The sequence below is a fragment of the Peromyscus leucopus genome, chromosome 9 (assembly GCF_004664715.2).
Source record: "Peromyscus leucopus breed LL Stock chromosome 9, UCI_PerLeu_2.1, whole genome shotgun sequence".
Classification (NCBI taxonomy): domain Eukaryota; kingdom Metazoa; phylum Chordata; class Mammalia; order Rodentia; family Cricetidae; genus Peromyscus; species Peromyscus leucopus.
The window spans coordinates 60,760,454-60,785,768 of NC_051070.1; the positions used below are offsets into that span (position 1 = coordinate 60,760,454).

Below are 25,315 nucleotides of genomic sequence, written 5' to 3' on the forward strand. Positions count from 1 at the left end.
ACCAGTTGGAATCAGCCCCACTCCAGATGTGAGACTGCAAAGTCACACAACCTTTCTGTGGGTCAGCTTCCTTTGCATAGCTCCTTGCCTGGTGCAAATGAGTTAATAAGTGACCTACACCGGTGTTGGTAACCGCCCATGTCCCTGCCTTCCGGACACGCGTAACTTCTTTGCGGGCAGGCCCTTTCTATTTCCTCCTCCCAGCAGCTTCAAAACTTGATCAGACATCTGGCTGGCCACTACTGAAGTTTTCATTTATCAAAATAATCAGGACTGACATAGGGCTTGTCAATCAAACATCGCTAAAAACCACTTCCCCCACCCCCCCACCCCCTCCTGCCCAAGCCTAGTTCTCAGAAGTCCCTGCTTTGGACCTGTAGACAGTCTCCCTCTGTGCACAGCACCTTCCATTTGCAAGCACCACAGAGCTTTGGGCGCAGGAAATTTAACCTGTGGATGGAGAAATAATAATTTTGAAATTTGCATCTCAATTCTGGAATACTTTAACCCCAAGAAACATTTTCTACTATCCCCTCTTGAATGAACCCTTCTCTCATTCCCAGCTCACTGAAATAGTTTGGGAAGCTAGGGAAAAGATTTGGTGTGTGATAGCCCGCTCTGCAAGCGCGAGGACCCGGGTTCAAAGCCTCACTAGGTGTGGTGACGCATAGTTCCCTAGAACTGGCTGGCCAGCCAGCAAAGCCAAAATAGCAAGCTTCAAGTTCAGTGAGAGGTCTTGTCTCAAGGGAATATGGTGGAGAGCAATGGAAGAGAGCGTCGTATGTCCTTCTCTGTATGAACACAAGCGCAAACACCTGCGTACACAGCATTCACTCCCCAACACACAGGACGCAAAAACTAGAATTTTGTCTGAACGTAATTATTCTTTAATGTTATTGTTAGCAACAAGGATGCTTTATAAGCCAGTTAGGTGGTGTCAGCAGGAGCAGAGGGAAATGCTTGCTTTAAGTATTAAGACAAATATACTTAAGGTCATTTCAGGGGTGCTGCCCTTCACGTAGGATGCTCATGGTCAGCAATTCCTCATTGAAGGGGAAACTATAGCAAGCAGCACAATCCCTGGTATGTGGTGGGTGTTTAGCAGATGCCGCACAAAGCCGTGACAATGTCTTTGCAACAGCTTGGATGTGAGCACGCTCTTGTAGGTCCGACCACCCACACACAGAGGCACTCCAGCATTGCCGTGAAATTAGAATCTGTTCATCTAAGCAAGTTTCCCCACAGAAGTCTGCACACAGCACACCCTTGAAAATCGTGGCTAGGTTGTTCTTGCGACCTACTCAGTACCAGAGCAGGGGTGACCTCAGAAGGGCGCCCTCTGGTGACAGTTACAGAACATGCATGCTGTATTGTGTGAATGACATCAGACACTGCCAGGTCAGGGCTCTGAGTCAGCTCACCAGGCTGTGGTTTTCTTGCTTTAGCACACAGATAAAGAGGACAGAATGATGGAAGTTGGGAGCCCCCATCGAGTCCAGGATGGCTGTGAGCATAGACTATCCCCCAGGGACGATTTGCTGATTGGTTAAGCAGATAAGCCTGGGGGCTGTATAGACATGGGTGTGACCAAACACTGGCAGCCAGCTGAGGTGACCTGGGCAGTTTGGCATATGCAGTGGGAATCCTGCTGAGCCTTGAAAATTTTCAATGTTCTCTTCTCGTAATTGCTTAATCCACCCAGCACTGTAACTGAGCTGTGGGGTTTCTCTCCCTCGGCTTTCTGAATCACGGTATTGAGCTGGCCAGTCATTCTCCACTTAAAGGCAGGGGAAGGGTTTAGACATGAAATACGCACACTTGGCAGGTGTGTGTGAGCCACACCACAGAAAACTTACCTCAGCCAGGTGTCTACACTCAAATGCAGTGGCAGCTTCACTCAGCCCTTCAAGAACAAATAAAGAACAAGCTTTGCTAGAAGAGGCATGCCTCAAGCCACGAATTTAGCAGGGAGGCGACATAATTACAGGTCAGGGCAGACAGGTGCCAGGCATGTTTGCCAGTCTTGTGATCTCAAGAGACTCTCTGCCTCCACGTACACCTGCTCCTCATTTGTCACAAAGAGGACTAGTGCCTGTCCCCAGGGGAGAGATGGCCACCGCTGGCAGGCTGGTGGCAGACACCCTGAACACCTGAGCAATCTCTAGGTCCCTTTCCCAGGCAAAGCTCAAGGAGGAAACCCGGCAGTGTTTATGTGGGGTTTCACTGCAGAATAAAAGCAGCATGTTTCTTTGGTGGCTGACTCAAAGGATAAAGGTCATATTCAAGCCCTGGAGAGATAAAGGGAGGCCCTAGATGAAAGCTGCTTGATTTATTAAGAAGGCAAAGAAACTCTTTGTAGGAATTGGGGCTCCTAGAAACGAGAAGTGTAGAAAGTTAAAAGTAAGAAGAAAAAAAAAAACTAGGTCAAACTGAGCTCCTAATTGGATGATTCTCGAAGCTCTGTGGGAGACTGCTTCAACTCTCAAGAAACATGGAGAAATGTCCCACCAATCCTGGTGAGTGCCAAGAAATCAGAAGAGCTTTTAGTGTATCTGCTGTGACTGCCATGACCTCCCAAGGACAACCATCTCCCCTCACATCCCCTTTCCAATGCTCAGAAAAGTTATCATTCTAAAACCAAACTCAAACCATGCAAGGCAGCAGGGGAGTATGGTCAAGGGAGTTCCAGGATAGGCTGGGTGGTGGGGGCATGCAGACTGTAGGCAGGACACAATTCCAAAACCCTAGAAATTTCACCTTCCCATTATCTGCCAAACTCTTCACTCAGTCCACAAAGGCCAAGTACTTTCTGCGTGGACCGGGCTATTCTGGAGAAGGCCAGAGAGAACTGGTTAGCCAAGGAGACACAACCTTAAGCATAATGGACCCCTTTCCAAGACTATCGGTCTCCTCTCTCTCCTCTGTACACAAAACCTTCCTGTGGGAGTGACTTCACGTGAGTGTAGATGATGAGAATAAAGATCCACAAGGTGCCAGGGCCTCGCATCTGCTGGTTGCTTATGAAAGAGCAGTTAGGATGCTTGGAAAGTTTACAAAGAATCTGGGGGAGTTGTTATGTCTCTAGTTTGCTCTGTTAATCAGCCTATCTCAGTGGGCGTGACCCAAAGAATGGACGCCACATCAGTACTTTACAAGATGTGTGTGTGTGTGTGTGTGTGTGTGTGTGTGTGTGTGTGTGTGTGTTTAAAGCTTGGCATGGTGGCTTATACCTGTTATCTCAACACTTAGGAGGTGGAGGCAGGGTCAGGAGTTTCAAGCCAATTTGGGCTACATGGGACTTTGTCTCAAAAAACAAAACCAGAGACTGAAGAGATGGCTCAGTGGTTAAGAGTGCTTGCTGTTCTATGGAGAGCTAGAGTTTGATTCCAGCACCCACATCCAAGAGCTCACTACTGCCTAAAGATATCTTCTAAAGATGTCTTCTCTGGGGCCATAGACACTTGCACACATGTGTGCAGACATTCATACAAACATATATAAACACACACACACACACACACACACACACACACACACACACACACACACAAAGCCCACAAAATTAATTTTGAATTTATAAGTGAACCCAAAGAGGTCACTTCTCAGCTCCCTCATGCAGCTCCAGGACACCACCTGAGTGAGTGAGTCCTGGTTGGTAGATGATTCAAATGCAAAGGACAGACCAATCTCCCCCCTCCTATGGACTAAAACAAGTACACTTCATTCTTGAGCCACTGGTAAGAATGTAGGCGATGACAATAAGCCTGGGGTCCCAGAGAACAATGAGCTAGAAGGAATCTGGGCTCCTGGGTGTCCTCATGGAGAGAGGCATGTGTCTACCCTGGCTTGTCAATGCCCTGGATTAGAAAAAGGGAAGGAATGTGAATATTTTATGTCTGTTACAGAAGCCAAACTGACCTCTAAACAACACCATCCACACAGGGAGGAGAGAGAAAGGGAAACAAATGGAGAGCAGTGTGGAGGTGGGCAGACGAGGGACTGAGAAGAGAAGTGAGGATAAGGAGGAGTGTGAGAGACGTTTTATCGCACTCCTGCATTCTGCCTGCATATTGGAAGGCACACCCACTCGTGTGATTCTGCTGTGAATGTTAGATGACATGGTGTTATCATAACAACACAGCTCTCTGTGAGTTCTGATAAGACGCTGTAGTGCGTTGCTTTGGAAATAATTACGAATGAGGTTGAGTCCCTAAATCTTGTCTTTCCCAGCATTGTATAACCAACTCCTAATTATTCACATCTTTTTACATTTTGTGGGAATGTCACCCATTCCACCAATGATTTATGAAATGACTTTGAGCAATCTATTCTGTTTTATCCTTAATCTTAGCCGAATTAATTTACAAAAGTTAAATGACTGGGTGTATACTTTACTCCAAGTCAGATATAAATGTTTTAGAGATTATTCCTCAAAAGAAAAGCCTGGAGGCTGGAGAGATGGCTTAGCACACTGTTCTGCATTTCCGGAGATAATAAACCAGTCTGGTGCAGCAATTGAGGAGGCCAGGAAACAAATAGACCACTGTCTTAGGGGTTCTATTGCTGTGAAGAGACACCATGACCAATGCAACTCTTGTAAAGGAAAACATTTAATTGGAGTTGGCTTACAGTTTCAGACCGTTATTCCATTATCATCATGGCGGGACATGGCAGTGTGCAGGCAGACATGGTCCTGGAGAAGGAGCTCAGGTTTTGACCCACAGGCAGCAGGAAGTGAACTGAGACACACTTCCTCCAACAAGGCCACGCCTACTCCAAAAGGCCACACCTCCCAATAGAGCCACTCTCTATGGGTCTATGGGGGCCATTTCCTTTCAAATCACCATAGCCACTGTTAAGAGAAAGACCACTGAGCCTACTGCAGGGAGAAAGGATGCTGGAAAAAATGAGTTCCCAAACTGGAAGAAAAATGCCCCAAAGTACTAAAGCTGGAAAAGTGACGGGGGCCCAGATTCCATTGCTTGACACTCCAGGAGCCTAGGGTGACACTTAAAGTTGGTGGAGATATAACTAATTTCTTAGTAGACACTGGGATAACATATTTAGTCCTTAAGAATCCCCTAGGCCAATTGACTCATCCAAAGACTGCAGTCTAAGGAGTTATAGGAAAAACAGCCTACTAACCTTGGCCACAGTCTGCCGCAATGGTCTTGTAAAGGGGGCAATAACCCAATCATTCTTTGTCATGCCTGATTGCCCTCCCCCAGTAGGGATGAGACCTCTTGGATAAACTAAAAGCCACCGTCACCATTTGTGATGATGAAAGACAGTTAAGTTATAGACACCCAGCAAAATTTTGTTGTCTTGCCTTCTGTCAGAAAAATATCTCCTACCTGAAAGTCCTGACCTCAATCCAAAGATTAGATTATCTCTCAGATTTATAACAAAGATTCCAGGGGTGCGGGCAGAAACCAACCCCCTGGGACTGGCCCCACACCAGGTTCCTATAATTGTTCAACTAACCAGTCCAGCTATTTCTGTCCAGATTAAACAATACCCGATGACCTTGGAAACAAAAAGGGAAATTGCAGTCTGTATTGCCTGGCTTAGAGAGACAAGGAGCCTGGTGTCCTGCCATTCACCCTGGAGTAAACCTTTCCTGCCTGTGAAGATACCTGGGACCTCTGATTATAGGACCTGTCCAAGATTGTGGGAAGTGATTAAGAGGGTTGAGACAATCCACACTATGGTCCCAAACCCAAACACTCTTGTGAGTCTGATTCCTCCATAGAAACAAGTATAGATTGCCTTGGACCTGAAAGATGCATTCTCCAGCTCCCATTGGCAGAGGTGAGTCACCTCATCTTTGCTTTTGAATGAACAGACCCAGAGGAAGGTTATCTTAGGCAAATTACCTGACCAGGAAATGCCCTATGGCATGCCTATCTGACAAATTGGATCCTGTAGACAAATAGGCTGCAAATTTGTCTAAGAGCTGTGTCAGCTACTGCTACTCTAGTGAAAGAAGCAGGCGAGTTAACTCTGGGTCAGGGTCTTCTACTCACAGCACCCCATGTGGTTGAGACCCTCCGCTGAGGAACGCCAGAACACTGGCTGTCTAATGCCCATGTGACCCAGTACCAGGCCCTACTCTTGTTGAGTTGACTTTGAGAAACCCACCACCATCCATCCTGCTACCTCTTGCCTGATGATGACCCACAGGTGCTCATCCATGACTGTCTCAAGGTGACCATGGTAGACCAAGGGATCCACCCAGACCTAGTGGACACTACCCTGAAAGATCCTGAAGAACTGATTACCCTAACCAGACTCTCAGATGGGGAAAAGCAAAGTCCATAACCACATACATGGATAGTCCCAATGCTTTTGCTACCTCACATGTCCACAATATGATCTATAGAGAAAGAGGGCTTCTCACCTCTGCGGGAAAGGACACTAAAAACAAAAACAAATCTTGGGCTTCCTAGGGGCTATTTTGCTTCCCTAACGAGTTCCTATCCTCTGCTGCCAACAACATCACAAACATAACTCCCGGGATGCAAGAGGTGACTGGGCTGCTGATCTGGCTGCCCTAAGGCCACTGGGGCCTATTGACATTCTCGTGATGTACTCTGACCCAGTATTGCCTGAGATTTCATGGCACAAACAAGAGAAAATAGAAGATAAAGAAAAGAAAGAAGGAAAAAGAAAATGAAAGAAAAGGAAGAATGGACAGCTCAACCCCACAGGTTGGTAGAGGACCCCAGAGGGATCATTCTCCCTGAAACAAATGGCAGGACTCTGGTAACCAACCTTCACCAGGATACTCATCTGGGGTCTACAAAACTTTGTAAGTTGCTCAGACCAAGGTATGTTATACCTAGACTGGATAACCTGACACAGGATGTCTCAGCCAGATGGCAGGTTTGTGTTCAAGTGAATCCAAAACAGGACTCTAACCCAGGAAGGGTTCAAATGAGAGGCCAACACCCCAGAAAACTCTGGGGAACTGACTTCACAGAGATCTAACCTTCCAGGGAGGATATGAGTACTCACTTGCTAGTTTTTATTGATACCTTTTCCAAGTGGGTATATGCTTTTCCCATTCAGACTGAAACTGCTAATTAGTAGCTAAAAAGCTCCTCCAGGAAGTGGTACCCAATTTTGCCTCCCCTTAGTGATGGGGTTCATAACCAAAACCTCTCAATTAATGGTTAAAGCTTGAGGCATGGATTGGAAACTTCATTGTCATATGGGCATTAGACAGCCAGTGTTCTGGCGTTTTCCATTATTCCTCTCCAGTCTTCTTTACAGTATTTTACTTTCTTTAACTCCCCATTATCCTTTCACAGACGTTTAAAACCAGCACATGGAAAAATGGGTTTCATTACGACATTGCATGCGTTTGTGAGCTGTGTTTACTCATGTTTACACCCCGTTCTGTCCCACCCTCTAGTCCTCATCCCTGTCAAAAATTCCTTATGTTTTCATATTGCCTGCAACCAGATTCTGAGCCTTTAACCCCAGCACTCAGGAGGCAGAGGCAGGAGAATCTCTGTGTGTTCTAGGCTAGCTTGATCTACAGAGCTAGTTCCAGGATGGCTGGGGCTATGCAGTGAAACCTTGTCTAGAAAAACCAAAACCAAACAAAATCAAAACAAAACTAGATTCTGGCTGTGAGAGAAAACCTGGGATTTTTGTCTTTTGGAGTTGAGTCATTTTGGTAAATATCAATCATCTCCAGTTCCATCCATCATTCTTCTTTATGGATGAAAAGAACTCTTCCAGGAATAATGGGGACATATTCTTCATCAACTCACACATAGAACTCTCTCGAATCTTACTTAGTCAAGCTGCTACTCTCCATTGCACCTCTTCTTATTGGCAGTCCATAGTGTTCTCATATGGGGGCTGTGCCTCTTGCCCTCTGGGTCCTTGGGCACAGCATTTTGTCTTGTGAACCTCAGAGAGCCAATGTTTGCTCATGCGCTTGTGTTCCAGGGTCTCCAAGCATGTCAGAAAGCAGGGTGATTACGCCACCACTGCTCCACTTTTAGTCACTGTGGATAGAGGAGGTACCCAGGGAGGCTTCGGCATGTTATGTTCTGGGGGCAGGCTTCGTCAGATAAAGATGATTTTCACTTTATTTGGTCAAAAATTCAAGCAAACAGCATTGCTTTCTGAGCTGGGGAAGCTGTCTACAGGGAGAATTCTTTTCCTTGCCATTCAGTGCAGTCAGAAAGTGGAATGTTCCAGGAAGCTGTGCAAATGGACCACCATGACATGGGATCCATGTTGTCGAACTTTGTAATCTTATCCTTCATTAACTATTCAGTAGAGGAATTTGATCGCTTCCTTCTCTCAGCATCCCCTTCTTCCTCCACATGCTTCCTTCAGCCCCTCAACTGCTCTGGTCCAACATTCTCCTCACCTCTGGGAAACACTGAGCTGACTCAAAGTCACCTTTCTCCCCGTCAGGAACAGGGTGACAGGGATTTCCAGACCTGCCATTGGGAATGAAAATATTTGCCAGTTTATTGTTGTTTCAGTCAGTACCCTCTTTAGGAAGTACAGGTACTGGCCTGTGGGGTTGAAAGAGCTATGACGTTGAGATGCACTTCCCATTGAGGACTCAGGCTGTTCCAATGGCAGCTATGCACCTGGCTGTAGGCAAGGGGGTGAGGTGCTCATTGGAATCCTGCCAGAAAAGGAAAGGTGCAGGCCAGGTGGCCTGTGAGCAGCTGGCTGCTCCAGACAGGCCAACCAACTGGCATCTGGGAAATAGACCCTCTTCATGGTGGTGGGAGAACCCAGCAGTATCTCATCTGATTGTTACTTAGGGACCCGCCCAGGCCTGTGGACTTTTATAAATATCAAAGCATGGCAGGCTTCTTGAGTTTGACTGAATCCAAACATGAATCTGGGAAAGAAGCTTAGCAACTGGCAGGGGCTGTTAAATAGAAACGGTGGTGATATTTTATACTATTAAAATGCTACTTTGAATGGAGGAGAAAGGACAGTTGGTGCTCTTTTTACATTATCTCATTTTGTTGTTTTTTGTTTATTTTTTATTGTGTATGTTTGAAATACATAATACACTTCTAGCATGCTCTTGATCTAATAGGACCATTCCCTTCTTTCTAGACAAAGAGCACCTAAACTCTATTTCTTTGTGTATGGGAGGATCCCAATAAAACAGTGTTATTAACTATAGTTTTCATGTGGTACACTCCGTCTCTGGACTTGTCTTATATATCTGCATACTGTCACAGCATCCAGGATGTAAAAACAGCCAAAACATTTCCTGATCAATGAGTGAAAAAAGAAACTGTTCCAGGTACACAGTGGGATATTATTCTGTCTCAGAAGAAAAGATCCTGCCACTTGCCACAACACGCATGGACATCGTGCTAAGACAGATCGAAAGCTATCTCATAGTCACACTTACATGTGATTTTAAAGTTGAATCTACAGAGATAGAGAATAAACTATGGTGGGAAAGGGAGCAGAATCAGGGAGAGAGAAGTGCTATTGTTATGGTTTGACAATGTTGCCCCAAAGGGGCTCATGTATGGAAGGCTTAATTCTCATTGCGGCTGTTTTGAGAGCGGAGGCTTGGGAAGGTTGTAAGGCCACAGGGGCTATGACATCATAGGAAGGTTAATCCACTGATAGCTTTATAATTCAATGACATTTTGAGGCGGTGGCACAATTAGGAGGTGGGGCTGAGTTGGAGGGAGCAGAGCTTTGGGGACCTTTGAAGTGTGTCTTGTCCAACGCATGATTCTTTCTTTGCTTCCTGGCTGCTGTGGGGTGAGATGCTTCCTCTCTACACATCCTGCTGCCTAGATGTTTAGTCTCACCCCAGGACCAAAGAAGCAGACCACGTGGTCCAGCTGACCATGGACCTTGGGGGCTGTGAGCCAAAATAAATGTTTCCTTCCTTAAGTTGCTTCTCTCTCTTGTTTTATTGTGGAAATGAAATACTGAACACGATGGTTAGTTTTAATTGTCAGAGTGTCTGAGTGAGGGGTTCCCTAGATCAGGTTGGTCTGTGGGCTTGTCTGTGGGGGGTTGTCTCAGTTGCCCTAATTGACTCTGGAAGACCCAGGCTGAAATTAGGCCCTCCCTAATTTGGGGCCCTGGATGGTATAAGAGCGGAGAAAGCTTGCTGGACACTAAGCACACATGAATTTATTCCTCTCTGCTCTCAAGTGTAGGTGTGATGTGGCTAGCTGTTTTAAGTCCCTGCCTTGACGTCTCTGCTATGATGGACTGGAGCCTGGAATCATGACTATTCTATTTCTAAATTATTTCTCTCTAAAGCTGCTTTTTGTGAGGGTATCAACACCAGAAATAGCACTAGAATATCGACTAACACAATTACCTCATAAACATTCTAGGACCTGCATAGAATAGGGTGTGTGTGCTTTTTGTCTGTTCATTTGTTTTTTTGGGACAGAATTTATCTGTGTAGTCAGGCTGTCTGGACTTGCTTTGTAGACCTGGCTGGCCTCAAACTCAGAGATCCAGCTGCCTCTGCCTCCTGAGTGCTGGCATAAAGATGTGTGCCACCACACCCGGCCTAAGGAAGTGTGTACTTTTGATAGCACAGACACAACATGCTGATCACCCAGTCTGTATTATCTCATTCAATTACAAGAGCACTCCATGGAATAAGCAGGTATTAACTTTTGCAGAGGAGGGATCCAAAGCTCAGCAAATTTAAGTAATTATCTTAAGCTGGTAAGTAGCCAAGATCTGAATGGCTGCATTTTTTTCCTGCCACTCTGCTTGGCCCCATTAGGCTGTGAGCAGCTGTGTGAGATGAAGCTCCCTTAGAGCATAGAGCACTCAGTCACCCTGTTCATGCTGCCGGTTGCTTCTCCTGGCATCACTGCCAGGATCTCCTGCTGGTGGTGGGGATGCCATTGCCCAAATTGTAAGAATTTATCATTCTGAAAATATGCAAAGCTCATCACACAGACTAACTTTAGGCAGGTTCTCTGCTCAAGTCTCAAGGCTCAGACTTCTCCAAAAACAGCAGGTCTGCTGCAGCACTGACCCCGGCCCAGGGGGATGCAGAGCTAGGCTTTGGGGGATGCAGCTGCCTCATTTTCCCTTCTCAGGTGGTATCTGTCCAGAGCTCTTCACAATTCAAGAGGAGACGGAGCTTGGAGGGCCAGGCATTTGAAGGTATTTGCAGTTTGCAAAACACACTGTGTAAAAACCACAAGGTGATTCACACTATTTCTTACAGCCGAGACCATCAGAAAATCTAAGTAACTCAAAGCTGAGGAGTCACCCTGGATGTAGTTCCTTTGTCCTGCAGAGAAGATAGCCTTGTCTCTTCCCAGACACCCCTGAGGCTAGTGAGAGGCATGGCTTTGGGGGCAGAACTGGCACAGTAGGTGATTAAAGCCTCCTTCCTATTGGGTTGTGTCTATTGATGATGTTTTGTCTATTGGTGTAAAGTGTTCTGCAAATGAATAGCCACCTTTCCCCCCTCAATGTCCTACTTCTTTTAAATTCTTAACATTTTATTACATATATTTATATGTGTGTGCATACATGCTTGAACATGTCTGAGTCTCTGTGTCTATTGTGTGTGTCTATGTGTATCCATGAGCATAATTGAATGTGTCTGTGTGTCTGTCTGGTATGCTTGAACACGCCTCTGGGTATGTGTGTGTGTGTGTGTGTATGTGTGTGCATGCATGTGTATGTGTGTGTGTGTGTGTGTGTGTGTGTGTGTGTGTGTGTGTGTACCATGAGGTATATGTGGAGTCAGAAGCATGTAGGCGTTGGTCTCAGTGCTCTCATCTATTACCTAGGGTTGAACCCAGGCTCCAGTGCAAGAGCCATTACCAGCTGTTCCCCCTAAGTCTGGGGAATTTTGAAGAATGCAGCAGAGAGACTTGCAGAAAGAGGGGCGTGTGTAGAGGAAGGTAGTTTTATGCCCTTTGTGAGCAAAAGATGAGGCTGCAGGTGACATTCTGGAGAAGAGAGACTGTCTTTAAAACTGCTTCACACATTTTCTTGATGCACACAGCGTAAACATGCCCACTAGTCACTGGCATCATCTCCTAAGGAAGACTGAGTTTCCCAGTCATGGGCACTTCTGGGAAGAGATGCCCCTGGACCTGCTCTCTATGGGCTCCTCCACACTGTGCCCCAATGAACTCAGAGACAGAGTCGAGGGGAGATGCATCTTGGTGACTTTTTGAGGGAGAACATGGGACTTGCAGCTTAACTGTTTAGACCTTAGACAAATCTCTCCTGTGGGCTCCCCTTATTCTTGTGAACTGATGGCCATTAAAGATGGTGGTTGAGACCCTGTTTCCCTCCCCAGAAAGCTAAACACTAAGTATATTAGTATTCACTCTGTCCCCAACCTGCCCAGGAGAAGAACACACACAGAGGATGCCCCATTACAAACAACGCTTTCATGTATTAGTCTATGACCACTTAAAATGAATACCTATTTTAGAGCAGGATGTAAACTTTTAAAGATGTTTTTCTTTGTATCTGATAGAGCTACAAATGCTTTCTATTTAAAAAAAATAAAGTACAGTAAACCCAGCAAACAACAAAACTAAAATGTGTGGATTTATGCAACAATACATTACACATACGATCCAGCCCACAGCTCCTCTACTGTACTGACCTGACCTACACCCAAAGAAATTCCTGCACTAGAGACACTCAGGATCCAGTTCTCAGGTCCAAGCCTAGATGAAAATAAACTCCAGAGATAAATGAAAGTTCTGAATGGAACTGTGAAAACTGGGAGGAGGGTCGCTGAGCTGCTAATAACTCAGTGTTCCTGAGAAGCAATTCGTTTGGTTTGGGTTGTTCTGAGTTAAAAATGCACTCAGGAGAAATGAATCTTCCCCAGTGTATGTGATCATCCATCTACTCACTGACACATTTGTGCTAAAAGTCGTGATCCAGATACCTGAATCCTCTAGCCCTCAAAGGCCTGCTATCAGGTGACCTCCAGGAGGTCCTCTTTCGCAGGGCCAGCCTCCTCCAGGACGCTCGGATGCCTGCTTAGAGTCGGGTTTATCAGGGCATCTGCTAACTCCTGCTAAGGACCCTAGTCATGTCCACTCTGGCCTACAAGGGGGTGGGAGTGGGGCTGGATCTCATCCAGCGCAACACCTGGGTTTTGGTAGAGGGTGTCCCTGACGAGTAAGATTTTATTTTGGACCTACAGAATTCAGCACCAGGGCCAGCTCAGAGATCAAGGGCAAACCTGCTGAGACCTCTCTGAAGGACGGAAAATGCAAAGGAAAGATAATGACTGAGCAGGTAGAATGTCGCGAGAGTTCCCTCCAGCTGAAGCTTTCCATGGAAAAGCATAGGACATATTTTCAACAGCCGCTTTGACAGGCCTGCCTGACGCTGTGTCTCCTCTGGAAGCGTCCCCCATGAGAGAGGTGCCGGTTGCCTGCCTGACACAGGACAGCTGTTCCTCGCTGGGATTGTGAGAGCGGAACCTCCTGGGAGGCAGGGCGCAGGGCCTGGCTGTGGGCTCCTCTGCCTACAGCTGGATCAGGTGACACCTATGCGGTCGGCCAACAGTTCCCACGGAGGGAAACGGAGCACCATGTTCAGAAAGCTCCATTCCATCTTCCACCACGGCCCACAGGGGAAGGCAGCAGCCGAGCGCCCCTACTACGCGGGAGCGAGCCCCACTGTCAGGCTAATTCGTAGCAGCTCCATGTATGTGGTTGGGGACCACTTTGAGAAGTCCAGCGAGTCCTTAAAAAAGTACAGAAGCACCCACAGCATGGACACCAGCCTGCACTACCTGCAGCAGGAGGACCGTGCCTGGATGTACTCGCGCACCCAGGACTGCCTGCAATATCTTCAAGAGCTGCTGGCCCTGCGCAGGAAGTATCTCAGCACCCTGAGTGACCTGAGGCCCCGGCGCATGCAAGGTGATGGCTCCACCTCCTCCAAGTCCTCCAAGGGAGCACAAAAGACCCCAGGAGAAGGCAAAGTAAGTGTGGGGTGGGCTGGCTGCAAGCCGTGGTTCTTCCCAGAGTCTTGGGACCCTTGTCGGAAGTCTTCACTCCTGAATGTGTCGGACAGGTTCCAGGATGGGCTGCTGTCCCCAGATGTCCCAGGTTCCTGGGCTGGGGGAAACTGCTTTCTACTGCAGAGGAGATAGGGGACTGGATCAGAGCAGGAGACAAGGGCATGGGCTTCAGAGCCACCAGGTTCCCCACTTGTGGTTGAATTGCCTGACTTGATAGAGGGGTGATGCTTGCATGGCTTTTGGGGGACAACAACAAATCTCTCCACGAATGATTACTCTTAAAACAACTGCTGTGACCACATCTGAAAGGCCTCAAACCAGATCCAAGCACGACATCAATGAAAGAAACCTCTTGTGTTCCAGATCTTCTGCTTCAGAAGGGCAAACTGAGGTTCAGGGACCCACCCCTGTCTGCCAGGCCAGTTATCCCTTTATTCATTTTCTTGGCCTGTTTCATTTTATGCCAAGGGTTTCTCTATGCGGCCTAGGATGGCCTTGAACTTGCGGTCTTCCCACCTGGGTCCCCTGAAGGCTAGGGCTAGAAACCAGTGCCACCATGCTACCATTTCCCGCTGTGTTTCCTTATTTATCGTGTCTGTTGGGTTTGAGTGTCATCTGTTGCATATTTCTAACGATCGTTTTCCTGATGGCAAGACTTAAGTGTGCAGGGTGGACTCCACTCTCTCCCCAGAGTGTCCCGCGGGTTCCTCAAGGTCCATTAATGTTGAATGGCTGATTGGACTGCTATCAAGTCTCTAGGGCTCGGTTTAGCTAACAGGTTTCAACCGTTTGCATTTCATATTAGGTGGAAATGGGTTAAACAATCATTTGAACTGCGAAAGTAGGTCAGCATTGAGCCCCAAAGAGGGCCTCCTCGTCTAGGGTCAAGATGCCCAGGCCTGTGCCAGCTGGCTATGGGTTTTGAGACAGTTTTTTCTACTGGAACTGGCATTGATGACAAAGGGGGCTGCAGGGCTCTGGGCTCCCTTCCAGCTTGGCTCTCTTGGGAGTCCGGGTCTTGCTTAGCTGTGTACGGAGAACAGCTCTGTAGTTCCCTGCAGATGAAGCCCGCTCTGTTAGGACACAGTTGGTTTCTTACGGTGCTGAGGATGGGGGTGGCCACACAAAAGCTCCAGCCCCGTGGAGCAGCTGTAATGCACACGGCCACCTGCCATGGGTGACCTCCACAGGTTTACCTGGCATAAACTTCTCTTCGGTTTCCCTGTATTTCAGAAGAAATTTGAGAACAGACATTGGTAAAAGAAAATGGATTTATTTACAGTTTGACCAGAACTGGAGATGGAAAACTTAGATTCTTTCCCCTTTCCTGGAACAATGTTACAATTTTGTAGAAAAGACAATGTTTCAATTTTATAGAAAGAAAGGCAGATGCTGATTTGGCTGTGAGAGCGGCTGTCTGAACCAGGTAAAATCTCTTGCAGGGAGGCAAGCCTCTCCCTTGGTGCCAGGGTTTCAGCCTATTTTCTCTGCAGGCATTGGGCAATTGTAGTTCTTTGGGCCATTGTTTTAGGGTCCTTTACCTAAGAAGGGAGCATATTGAAAGGGTGCTGAAGAACAGACTGAAGTTTGAATTTTTGCTCTTCTGAGTTTTTTGGGCAGGTGGAGTAGTGCCACCTCACAGGACCCAGTCCATCCTGCTGTGCCCAAGTTTATTACCTCAGAAATGCCAGGAACACCCAGTCAGTGGCCATAAACCAGCCGCTGGAATCCTTTGCCGTCAGCCTACAGAAAGCCACAGGCTGGCCTTGGCTGTGAGAGGATGCATTCAGTCTCCAGGGCCAGCAGGGCAGCCACCAAGAGGGCTCTTCCCTCCTCAAATGCCCTAGTCCCACGGATAGTCAGGATTTAGGGCCCCACTGTTCTTTTCCCTGCTCTCCCTTTCAGGCTGAATTGTATGTAGTCTCTGAAAATTCACATGTTAAAGATCTGGTCCCCAAAATCACCAAAGGAGATTTTATTTGGAAATGTTGTACCGAAAAGTTTTAGGGTTAAAGTCCAGGATTGGGAAGTCCCAACAAATTCCAGTTAAAGAGAAAAGCAGTCGTGAAAGGCAGAGAAAGAGTATGTGTTCAGTGGCCACATTGGGAAGAGGAACAAGTATAGGATTCCAGTTGTTTCCAGAGTTTTAGTGTCAAAGCCCGGGCTCTGGAAGGCGTAATGAACAATGTATCCTAGTACACCAATTAAAGAGACAAGGGCTAGTGAAAAGAGGAGGAAGGAGAGGCAATTAATTTGGCTGCAGTGAGAAGAGGAAGAAAAATTATTCATCTTCAGGACATTGACATGAGTTTAGGCTTAATACCGGACAAGCAGGATGTACAGGAAAGCAGCCCTGGGCAGGGTGTGCTGTCCTCATTAGTGACCCATCACGGGCTTGCCTCTGGTCTGTTCTGCAGGGTGGCCTTGAAAAGTTGTTAGCACCGTGTGCTCTCTCTTCCTTGGAGGCAAGTTCCTTCCCTGGAAGCAGAGTTTCAGTCTTTCAATGCTGCAAGTGTGAGATCTCTAGGGGAATTTTAATTCTCGTGTGTGTGTGTGTGTGTGTGTGTGTGTGTGTGTGTGTGTGTGTGTGTAGGTTAGAGGTCAACTTCAGATATTATTGCTCATGAGCCATCTACCTTAGATTTGGGGACAGCATTTCTCTCTGGGATCTGGGGCTCACTGATTAGGCTGGGTTGGCTGGTCAGCAAACCCCCAGGACTCACCTCCCAGGCACTGGGATTGTAAATGCACTTTCTGTGTGGGTGGTGGGAACTGAACTCAGGTCCCCATGCTTGTGTGGCAAGTGTGTTATTGACTGATCTAGTTTCGTAGCCTTGAGATTTTTTTCACTTTCTTTTTTTTTATTTTATAATTTAATTTAATTTTACATATCAGCCATGAATTCCGTCTTCCCTCCTCCTGCCCCCCCTCCGCCCTCCCTCAATCCACCCCCCATTCCTATTTCCTCCAGGGCAAGTTCTCCCCTGGAGATTCAGCTCAGCCTGGTAGATTCAGTCGAGGCAGGACCAGTCCCCTCCTCCCTTCACCCAGGCTGAGCAAAGTGTCCCAGCATAGGCCCCAGGCTCCAAAAAGCCAGCTCATGTACTAAGGACAGGTACCAGTCCCACTGCCTGGGGGTCTCCCAAATAGTTCAAGCTAATCGACTGTCTCACTTATCCAGAGGGCCTGATCCAGTTGGGGACTCCTCAGCTATTGATTCATAGTTCATGTGTTTCCACTAGTTCGGCTATTTGTCCCTGTGCTTTTTCCAGTCATGGTCTCAACATCTCTCGCTCATACAATCCCTCCTCTTTCTCACCGATTGGACTCCGGGAGCTCCACCTGGGGCCTGGCCGTGGACCTCTGCATCTGCTTCCATTAGTCACTGGATGAGAGTTCTACCATGACAATTTAGGGTGTTTGGCCATCCGATCACCAGAGTAGGTCAGTTCGGGCTTTCTCTCCACCATTGCCAGTAGTCTATTGTGGAGGTATCTTTGTAGATTTCTGGGGACCTCTCGAGCACTCTGCTTCTTCTTATTCCCATGGAGTCTTCATTTACCATGGTCTCTCTTTCCTCGTTCTCCCTCTCTGCTCTTGATCCAGCTGGGATCTCCCGCTCCCCCAAGCTCTCTTTCCCCTGACCCTTGCCCTCCATTACTCCCCCCCACCCCTGTCCAGTTTGCTCATGTAGATCTCATCTATTTCTCTGTCGTTGGGCAATCCCTGTGTCTTTCTTAGGGTACTCTTTACTAGGTAGCCTCCCTGGAGTTGTGAGTAGCAGTCTAGTCATCCTTTGTTTTACATCTAGTATCCACCTATGAGTGAGTACATGCCATATTTGTCTTTTTGAGTCTGGATTACCTCACTCAGCATGATTTTTTCTAGTTCCATCCATTTGCCTGCAAATCTCATGATGTCATTGTTTTTCTCTGCTGAGTAGTACTCCATTGTGTATATGTACCACATTTTATTTATCCGTTCTTCAGTTGAAGGGCATCTAGGTTGTTTCCAGGTTCTAGCTATTATAAATAATGCTGCTATGAACATAGCTGAGCATGTGCCTTTGTGGTATGATTGAGCATTCTTTGGGAATATGCCCAAGAGTGGTATAGCTGGGTCTTGGGGAAGATTGATTCCCAATTTTCTAAGAAAGCGCCATATTGATTTCCAAAGTGGCTGTACAAGCTTGCATTCCCACCAACAGTGGAGGAGAGTTCCCCTTGCTCCACATTCTCTCCAGCATAAAGCTGTCTTCAGTGTTTTTAATCTTAGCCATTCTGATAGGTGTAAGGTAATATTGAGATTTTTTAATGGGAACCATTGTTTCAGCAATCTGATGGCACACGTCTCTCTAAAAATGTCTCCTCTGCTGTCAGACCTTTTCAGACCTCAGTTTTTGAGAGATCTAGGGTGATATGCTGGGTTTGTGAAAATATCTGAAATGCTTTTATTACTCAAAGAAATACCACAAGTAGTATTGGAGGGGCCAAAGTCAGAGCACATGTGACCCTGTGACCATGGATAAGAGCCACAAAGTTGTGACTTCTCAGCTTGAGCTGCTTTTGGAAAGGCTTCTGTAAGTGATTCCATCCCTGTTGCTGTTTTGAGACAGGTTCTTCCTATGAAACCCTGGCTGTCCCCAAACTCAAGACCTCCCTGCTTCAGCCTCTCAATGAAAGGCAGGCACCCCCTGTCCAGTGTGACTTCATTCAGGGTTGATAACTCCTTTTCTTGCTTCTGAGCAATTTTCTTTGAAGACATTGATGATTAGCATCTGGTTCGATATCAACTTTCCTTCATTACTGGGACAAGATCTGGCCCAGATGGGCTGATACGGTCCTATATCATGAGGGACAAGTAACAGAGGCCAAGGAGTTAGTGCCAATAAAACCCTTTATGAGTAAATTTCAAGCAACTAAGTGCTATAAAAGGGATGGCTCTTAAGCCAAGCCTACTCTTGAATTTTATGCCATCTGTCCTGTGGGTGATAACCTAATATCTTAGGGGGATAATTTGTCCAGGGTCCTTTGTTAGAAACTGCTTCTGCAGGATATTAACCAGCAATGGCCACAGAGTTACATAAGATGAATATAAAACACAGCCAATAAAAAATACTTAAAGAAAACTAGTTTGTGGGGCTGGAGAGATGGTACAGAGGTTAAGAATGAGTGCTGCTCTTCCGGAGGACCCAAGCAGACATCTCAGATTGGGTAATTTACAACCATCTGGAATTCCAGCTTGAAGGACTCAAGTGACTTCCCTGGCCTCCACAAGCACACAGGTGACATTCACTTACACATCCATGCACACATACACATAAAAAAATATAAATAAATCTTAAAAAGAAAACTAAAAGAGAAAGTCTGAAAAATCCAGTACTTGCTTATAGATGTACTTGATGACCGATGCCATTGCCTTTTAATTACTAAACATGCCCAATGTTAGGGCTTATCTAGTTCTCATTGCCTAAAGGGCTAGTTCATGACACAATTAGGAACTTCCCTGGGAAAAGTTAGTTCCACTAATAATTCTAGTTTGGAAGACACTGGTTGGGGAAAATATTCTCTGAGTTGGTTTGAATGAGAAAGGTCCCTATAGGCTTATATATTGGAAAGCTTTGTCTCCAGCTGGTGGAACTGTTTGGGAAAGATTAGAAGATGTGGCCCTTTTTGGAGGAGGTGTGTCACTATTAGGGTGGGCTTTGAAGTTCACAAACTCATGCCATTCCCAGTTAATTCTCTCACTCTGCCCCCCCCCTCATTTGTGTATGAGAATGTAAACTCACAGCTACTGATCCAGCACCATGCCTGTCAGCCTGCTGCCCTGTCCCCTGCCATAATGGCCATGGACTCTAACCCTCTGAAACTGTAACCAAAAAAGTAGCCTTGGTCATGGTGTCTTATCACTGCAAGAAGAGAGTAACTCAGGCATTCTCCTAAGTATTGCATCTTAGAAGGTTTATGTAATGCAGATGGGATATGCATTTAACTTGTGCTTTTTTTTTCACTTTAGACACAGAGAATGAGGTTCTAGCAGTGTATTAAATTGTGTGTGTGTGTGTGTGTGTGTGTGCATGTGTGTTATGTGCACAGAGATGTGTGAACATTGAGTGTGTGGATGCTCACCTAGAGCAGGGTGATGAATAGCCTTCTCTATTGCTCTCTACATTACCACCTTAAGGCAGGGTCTCCCACTAAGCTGTTCTGGCTCAGCTTGCCAGCCAGTGTCTTCTGGGATCCACCTGTCTGCCCCCAGTTTGCAGTAGGTGCCGGGGATTCAAGTTGTCATGCATGCTCAGGAAGCACTTTCCCACTGAGCTGTCTCCCAGCCCTGGGGCATTAAAATTTGACCTTGTGAAATCCTTCAGATAGTTATTTTTGAAATACCTTTTATAATTTCTATAAAAATAACATAATTACCATAAACAGATATTCCCTAGTGCACAAGTGTGCTGTGTATGTGATAGCGCCATTTAACTAGGCTAGGAAATCTTTAAAATCATTTCAGCCTAAACAGAAATTTAAATAAGTTCTGATTCTTTTTAAAAGAAAACTTGGAAAAACTAGGATAAAAAAACCATAAAATTTTTATCTTTTCATGTTAGCCCTTTTAAAATTTTACCAAAAGTAGATCGTTAATCTAAGAAATACTGATTGTTTTGGACACAAAGCATTTTAAAAATTTTACTAAAAAGATTTTGTAGACAGACAGCATTTTGTTTATGGTTAGCCTAATTACATATTAAGTCTTTTAAGATTTACTTTTCTCATAGACTTATATCTATACTCCAGACAAAGTACAGTTGGTATTTATTGATACAATCATTGAATGATCATTAAATTCATACCTAAAAAGTCATTAAAATATGAACAAAATTTCTAATAATGTTTTATCATATTATGTCAGAGGATTACATCTATAGCACTCTATTGCGTACATTACAAGAGCATTTTCTGTTACAAATATAAGTATCTAATGACCCAACACAAAGACTCTAAGCCTAACACTACCTTTTCAAGAATGATGTTTGTGCCAGCTTGATAAGTTTGTAATGTACATACTGCCAAACTGGATGAGCAAATACCTAATCTCTTGACATTATTTATAACACAGTGCACTATCTGCTACCAATGACTTGGCATTGGGTGACACCCTTGTCATTCTAGTTCAGAAATTCTTCCATCACAACATGGAAAAAAACATATGTATGTTTCATGTGGAGCAAAGCTCAGAAACTGTGTACGAGTGTCTCTATGTACAGGTCAGTCCTTTACTTTTTCCTCTCTTAAGTTTATACTTGAAATTTACCAAGCAAGAGCCTGCTTAGAACTCTTCTGGACACTTAACATTAGTATATTTTAATTAATTAATTATCCTGTAAATAATTAATTAGCCTCGAAATGCATGGGAGCAAGGCTTTATAACGGGTGATCACCTATCATATACAGAATAAGGTTGCTCAGCTTCTGAATGTTAGTTAGTAGGGATTGTGAGCCGCCTGAAGTGGGTGCAGGGAGCTGAACTCTGGTCCTCTGGATGAGCAGTACCTGCTCATATACAGAACCATCACTCCAGTGTCTACTACAGTCAACTTTTGAATTCCTCTATTTCAGCTAATCGCTTTTTCAAAGAGAGAGAAAAAAAAGACGGAGAGAGGCGGGTGAGAGAGAGAGAGAGAGAGAGAGAGAGAGAGAGAGAGAGAGAGAGAGAGAGAGAGAGAGAGAGAGCCCAGTGACAGGCAAATCAGAGAGTGGATTTCACATTAATGCAGTACAAATATTGTCCCCCAAACCTTCATATTCCTATACATTTTAAAGTAGCCGTGCCAAGAACAGAGATGCTAGCACGCAATAAGTTAAAAACAATCAACGAAGCGGGCAGAGGTTTGGCAGTCGGTTCTTTGCCGCAGCTCTAGGACGGGTGCTTTGCTAGCTCCGTCTCATATGCAGAATGACCTGTGAAAACAATGACTAATCTAGTGGGTGTTGTTAGACGAAATCATCACACGTGTGAGAAAGGCCAGTCAAGCAGAATTCTTCCTACGGACGGCAAGCCCGTGCAGACAATATTTGCCCTGGTTACACAAGCGCTCAAATAGCTCAAAGCTGCCTCTGCACTAAGAAGGAAGGCGAAGCCCATGGTGGTTCCTTGCTAAGTGGAGAGCTTCCCGAGGGCCAGACTTCAGGGCAAGGAGGTCACACCCTCTTTTCTCTGCTTTACACAAGCAGAAAGCTGCTGATGCCCCCTGAACTGGAAAGGTCAAGTCCTTGGACTAGCGTGGTCCTAGGGACTGTGTGGGGAAGCTCAGCCCTCCTTCCCATCCAGGGCCAATTTGCTGCGAATGACTGATACCTCAGTGTGTCTTTTCTCATGGCTTGGCCAAAATTGTTACCAGAGATTTTGGAGTCAAAGCCTGGTCCCTGGCAGCCATAACAAGCCAGGCTTGGCTTCCCATCCTCCACAGACCAATTAAGAGGCAAGGGATGTGAAAAGCAGAGAAAGATGTACCCAGTGGTGGCCACAGTGGGAAGAGGAGCAGATAAAGAAGTGACACATGCCGGGCTGGGGGTGACGCATGCCTTTAATCCCAGCACTCAGGAGACAGAGGCAGGCGGATCTTTGTGAGTTCGAGGCCAGCCTGGTCTACAGAGTTAGATCCAGGAAAGGCGCAAAGCTACACAGAGAAACCTTGTCTGGAAAAACAAAAAAACAAAAGAAGTGACACCTAAGACCATTTTGGGGGCTCAACAAAACATTTCAGCAGAGGGCAGGAAGAACACATAGCAGCACAGTCCCCATCAAAGTGTGGCCCCACCCGACTCTGACCCATCGTTGCTGGGTTCTAATCTGTCTTGAAAGGTGATCTGATAAGTTGTCAGAACTGTGTGAAATCTTTTCCTGAGGAGCAAGGTTCTCCTCTGGCATCAGGAGTCAACCTCTCTCTCTCTCCAGCAGGAGAACCCAAGGAGATTTCAATTCCCAGGGGCCCACTGTTTCTGTAGTCTCACAGCGAAGCGAGGGACCCAAGCTTCGAGATTCTATAATGTCTTCGCTCTTGACAGGCCTTGTTGTAGATATAATTGGTTAAGATAAAGCCATGTGAGTAAAGTGGTCCCTTTTCTATGATTGCTGTCCTTGTAAGGGGTGGCTGCATTCAGCTACAGAGGCTGGGGAGGGCCACAGAGAGACTGTGGTCATGTGGCTGCAAACCAAGGCCTGCTGTAAGTTAGGAGAATGGCCGAGAGCTAATCCCCTCCCAGCACTGTTGGAGGTAGCATGACCCTTTCCACACCTTAGCCCTAGACTTCAGACTTTCAGAATCAGAGACAAAGTATTTGCTCCACATTACCCAGAATTAGCTTCATTTGCTCTTCTCCCAAATTAGCATAAATTCACTTCACTACTATTCTGTTTGTTTATTTATTTGTGTGGATGGATGGATGGATGGATGGATGGATGGATGGATGGATGGATGGGCACCCACAGGTGGAGATCAGAGGCCAACTTGTGGTTATTGGTTCTTGTCTTCCAACAAATGGACCCCAGGGCTCTCTCTCAGATGGCCAGGGTTGGCAGCAAGCGCCTCACCTTCTGAGCCATCTCACCAGCTCCGCACCTCTGTTCTAGCACTTATCACATCGTCTTGTGCCTTGTTCAGCTGTGTATCCCCTGGATGGACTGCAGCAAGACTGATGGACTGGAAGCAAAACCAGTATCTTTTTCTTTTCTCTTTCTCTGGAGCCTAGCAGTAGACACCGTTGGACACTTGTGGACATGTATAAATGTGTAAAGTCTGGCATCTTTTGTGAGTGCTGGCTTTCCCAAGTGAGGCATGCTTCTTGTAATCCCAGGGTGCTGTGGCAGTCCCACATCCCTCATCCCACACCCTGGCCCCAGAGCCTGGATGTCACCGTCTCTTCCTCTTTGCTTTAGATACCGAGCCAGTTTACCCAAGTCTGTAACCATTTTTTTTAAAGAAGTAAACTTTTATCTGCTCCTTGCTTGGTACTCTGGTGTTTCTATAGTACTCTACTCTTCCCATTCCATTCTATATTTATATACTGGTCATGATACACAACCTGATTTCAAAGTACACCATTGGATCAAGACTTGTACAGTGTCCTGCTCTGGAGTAAGGCATTTTATTTATTTTTACTTTTTTTTATTTTCAACTCCTACCACCACCCCTGAGTAAGGCATTTTAATAGGCTTCTCTGAAATATTAGTGTGACTAAGTCATGGCACCTGGGTGCCAAGGGGTTTGCTATCCCAGCTCTCTGGAGAAACCCTGAGTGTGCAAGGACTCCCAAGGGGAGGGAAGGAAGGAGAACACACTGGAAGGGAGGTGAGCCTGGGGTGGGTATAATAAGACCACATAGGTGAGAGTCCCAGTCAGATACTGTGCCAGTCTTCTCTCCCACACCACAGAGAAAGATGATACCATAATGATGAATAAACTACATTGTTTATAACATTCATAAATCAGAAACCACAGAGCTTGCTAGATGATTCAGAATTAACGGGACCTGCTACCAAACCTAACTACCAGAGTCAATCAATTCTCAGGACTGACACGATGAAAGAACCAACTTCTGAATGTTATTCTCTGTCTCTCCCTCTCTCCCTCTCTCTGTCTCTCTCTCTTACACACACACACACACACACACACACACACACACACACACACACGCACACACACACACAGAAACAACAGAAATCATATCTGAGGATTTTGGGTCAGTGTAGGGCATAAGCTATATCTAGGGAAGTGAGATTTCCCCCCCCCAACTTTAGATTTCGGTCTTTCTTATACGGTACTTCACATAAGCACCCCTGAGTTGTGTGATTGACAATGTCTTCAGTAATGTTTTAGAAATCATATGTTATTCATTTATTAGCACGTTCATTGACAGCACACTATATCAGGAACTGTTCGGTGTGCTGGTACATGAGATGATGTTCCTGTTCTCATTTGGAAGATGAGGTGTGTGTGCATGTGCGTGTGCGTGTGCGTGTGCGTGTGCGTGTGCGTGTGTGTGTGTGTGTGTGTGTGTGTGTGTGTGTGTGATAAAAATGTTGGGTAAAATTCTTTGAGTAGCTAGGCGGGTGTGCTGCACCCTATAATTCCAGCATGGGGGAGGCTGAAGCAGGAGGATTGTCAATTAAAGACCAGCCTGGGCTGGCCAGGTGGTGGTGGCGCATGTCTTTAATTCCAGCACTCTGGAGGCAGAGGCAGGTGAATTTCTGTGAGTTCGAGGCCAGCCTGGTCTACAAAGTGAGTTCCAGGACAGGCTCCAAAAGCTA

At 46.1% G+C, this 25,315-nt stretch overlaps 1 protein-coding gene across 1 annotated transcript in view; it reads left to right on the forward strand.

Annotated features, from left to right (window-relative positions):
* The first annotated feature begins 13,573 nt into the window (after window positions 1-13,573).
* The window catches only part of C9H13orf42 (chromosome 9 C13orf42 homolog), a 28,372-nt gene continuing 16,630 nt past the window's right edge, over window positions 13,574-25,315 (forward strand). The window contains exon 1 of the mRNA XM_028884124.2: window positions 13,574-13,969. Coding sequence (XP_028739957.1) covers window positions 13,574-13,969 — 396 coding nt within the window. The remainder of the gene's footprint in view (window positions 13,970-25,315) is intronic.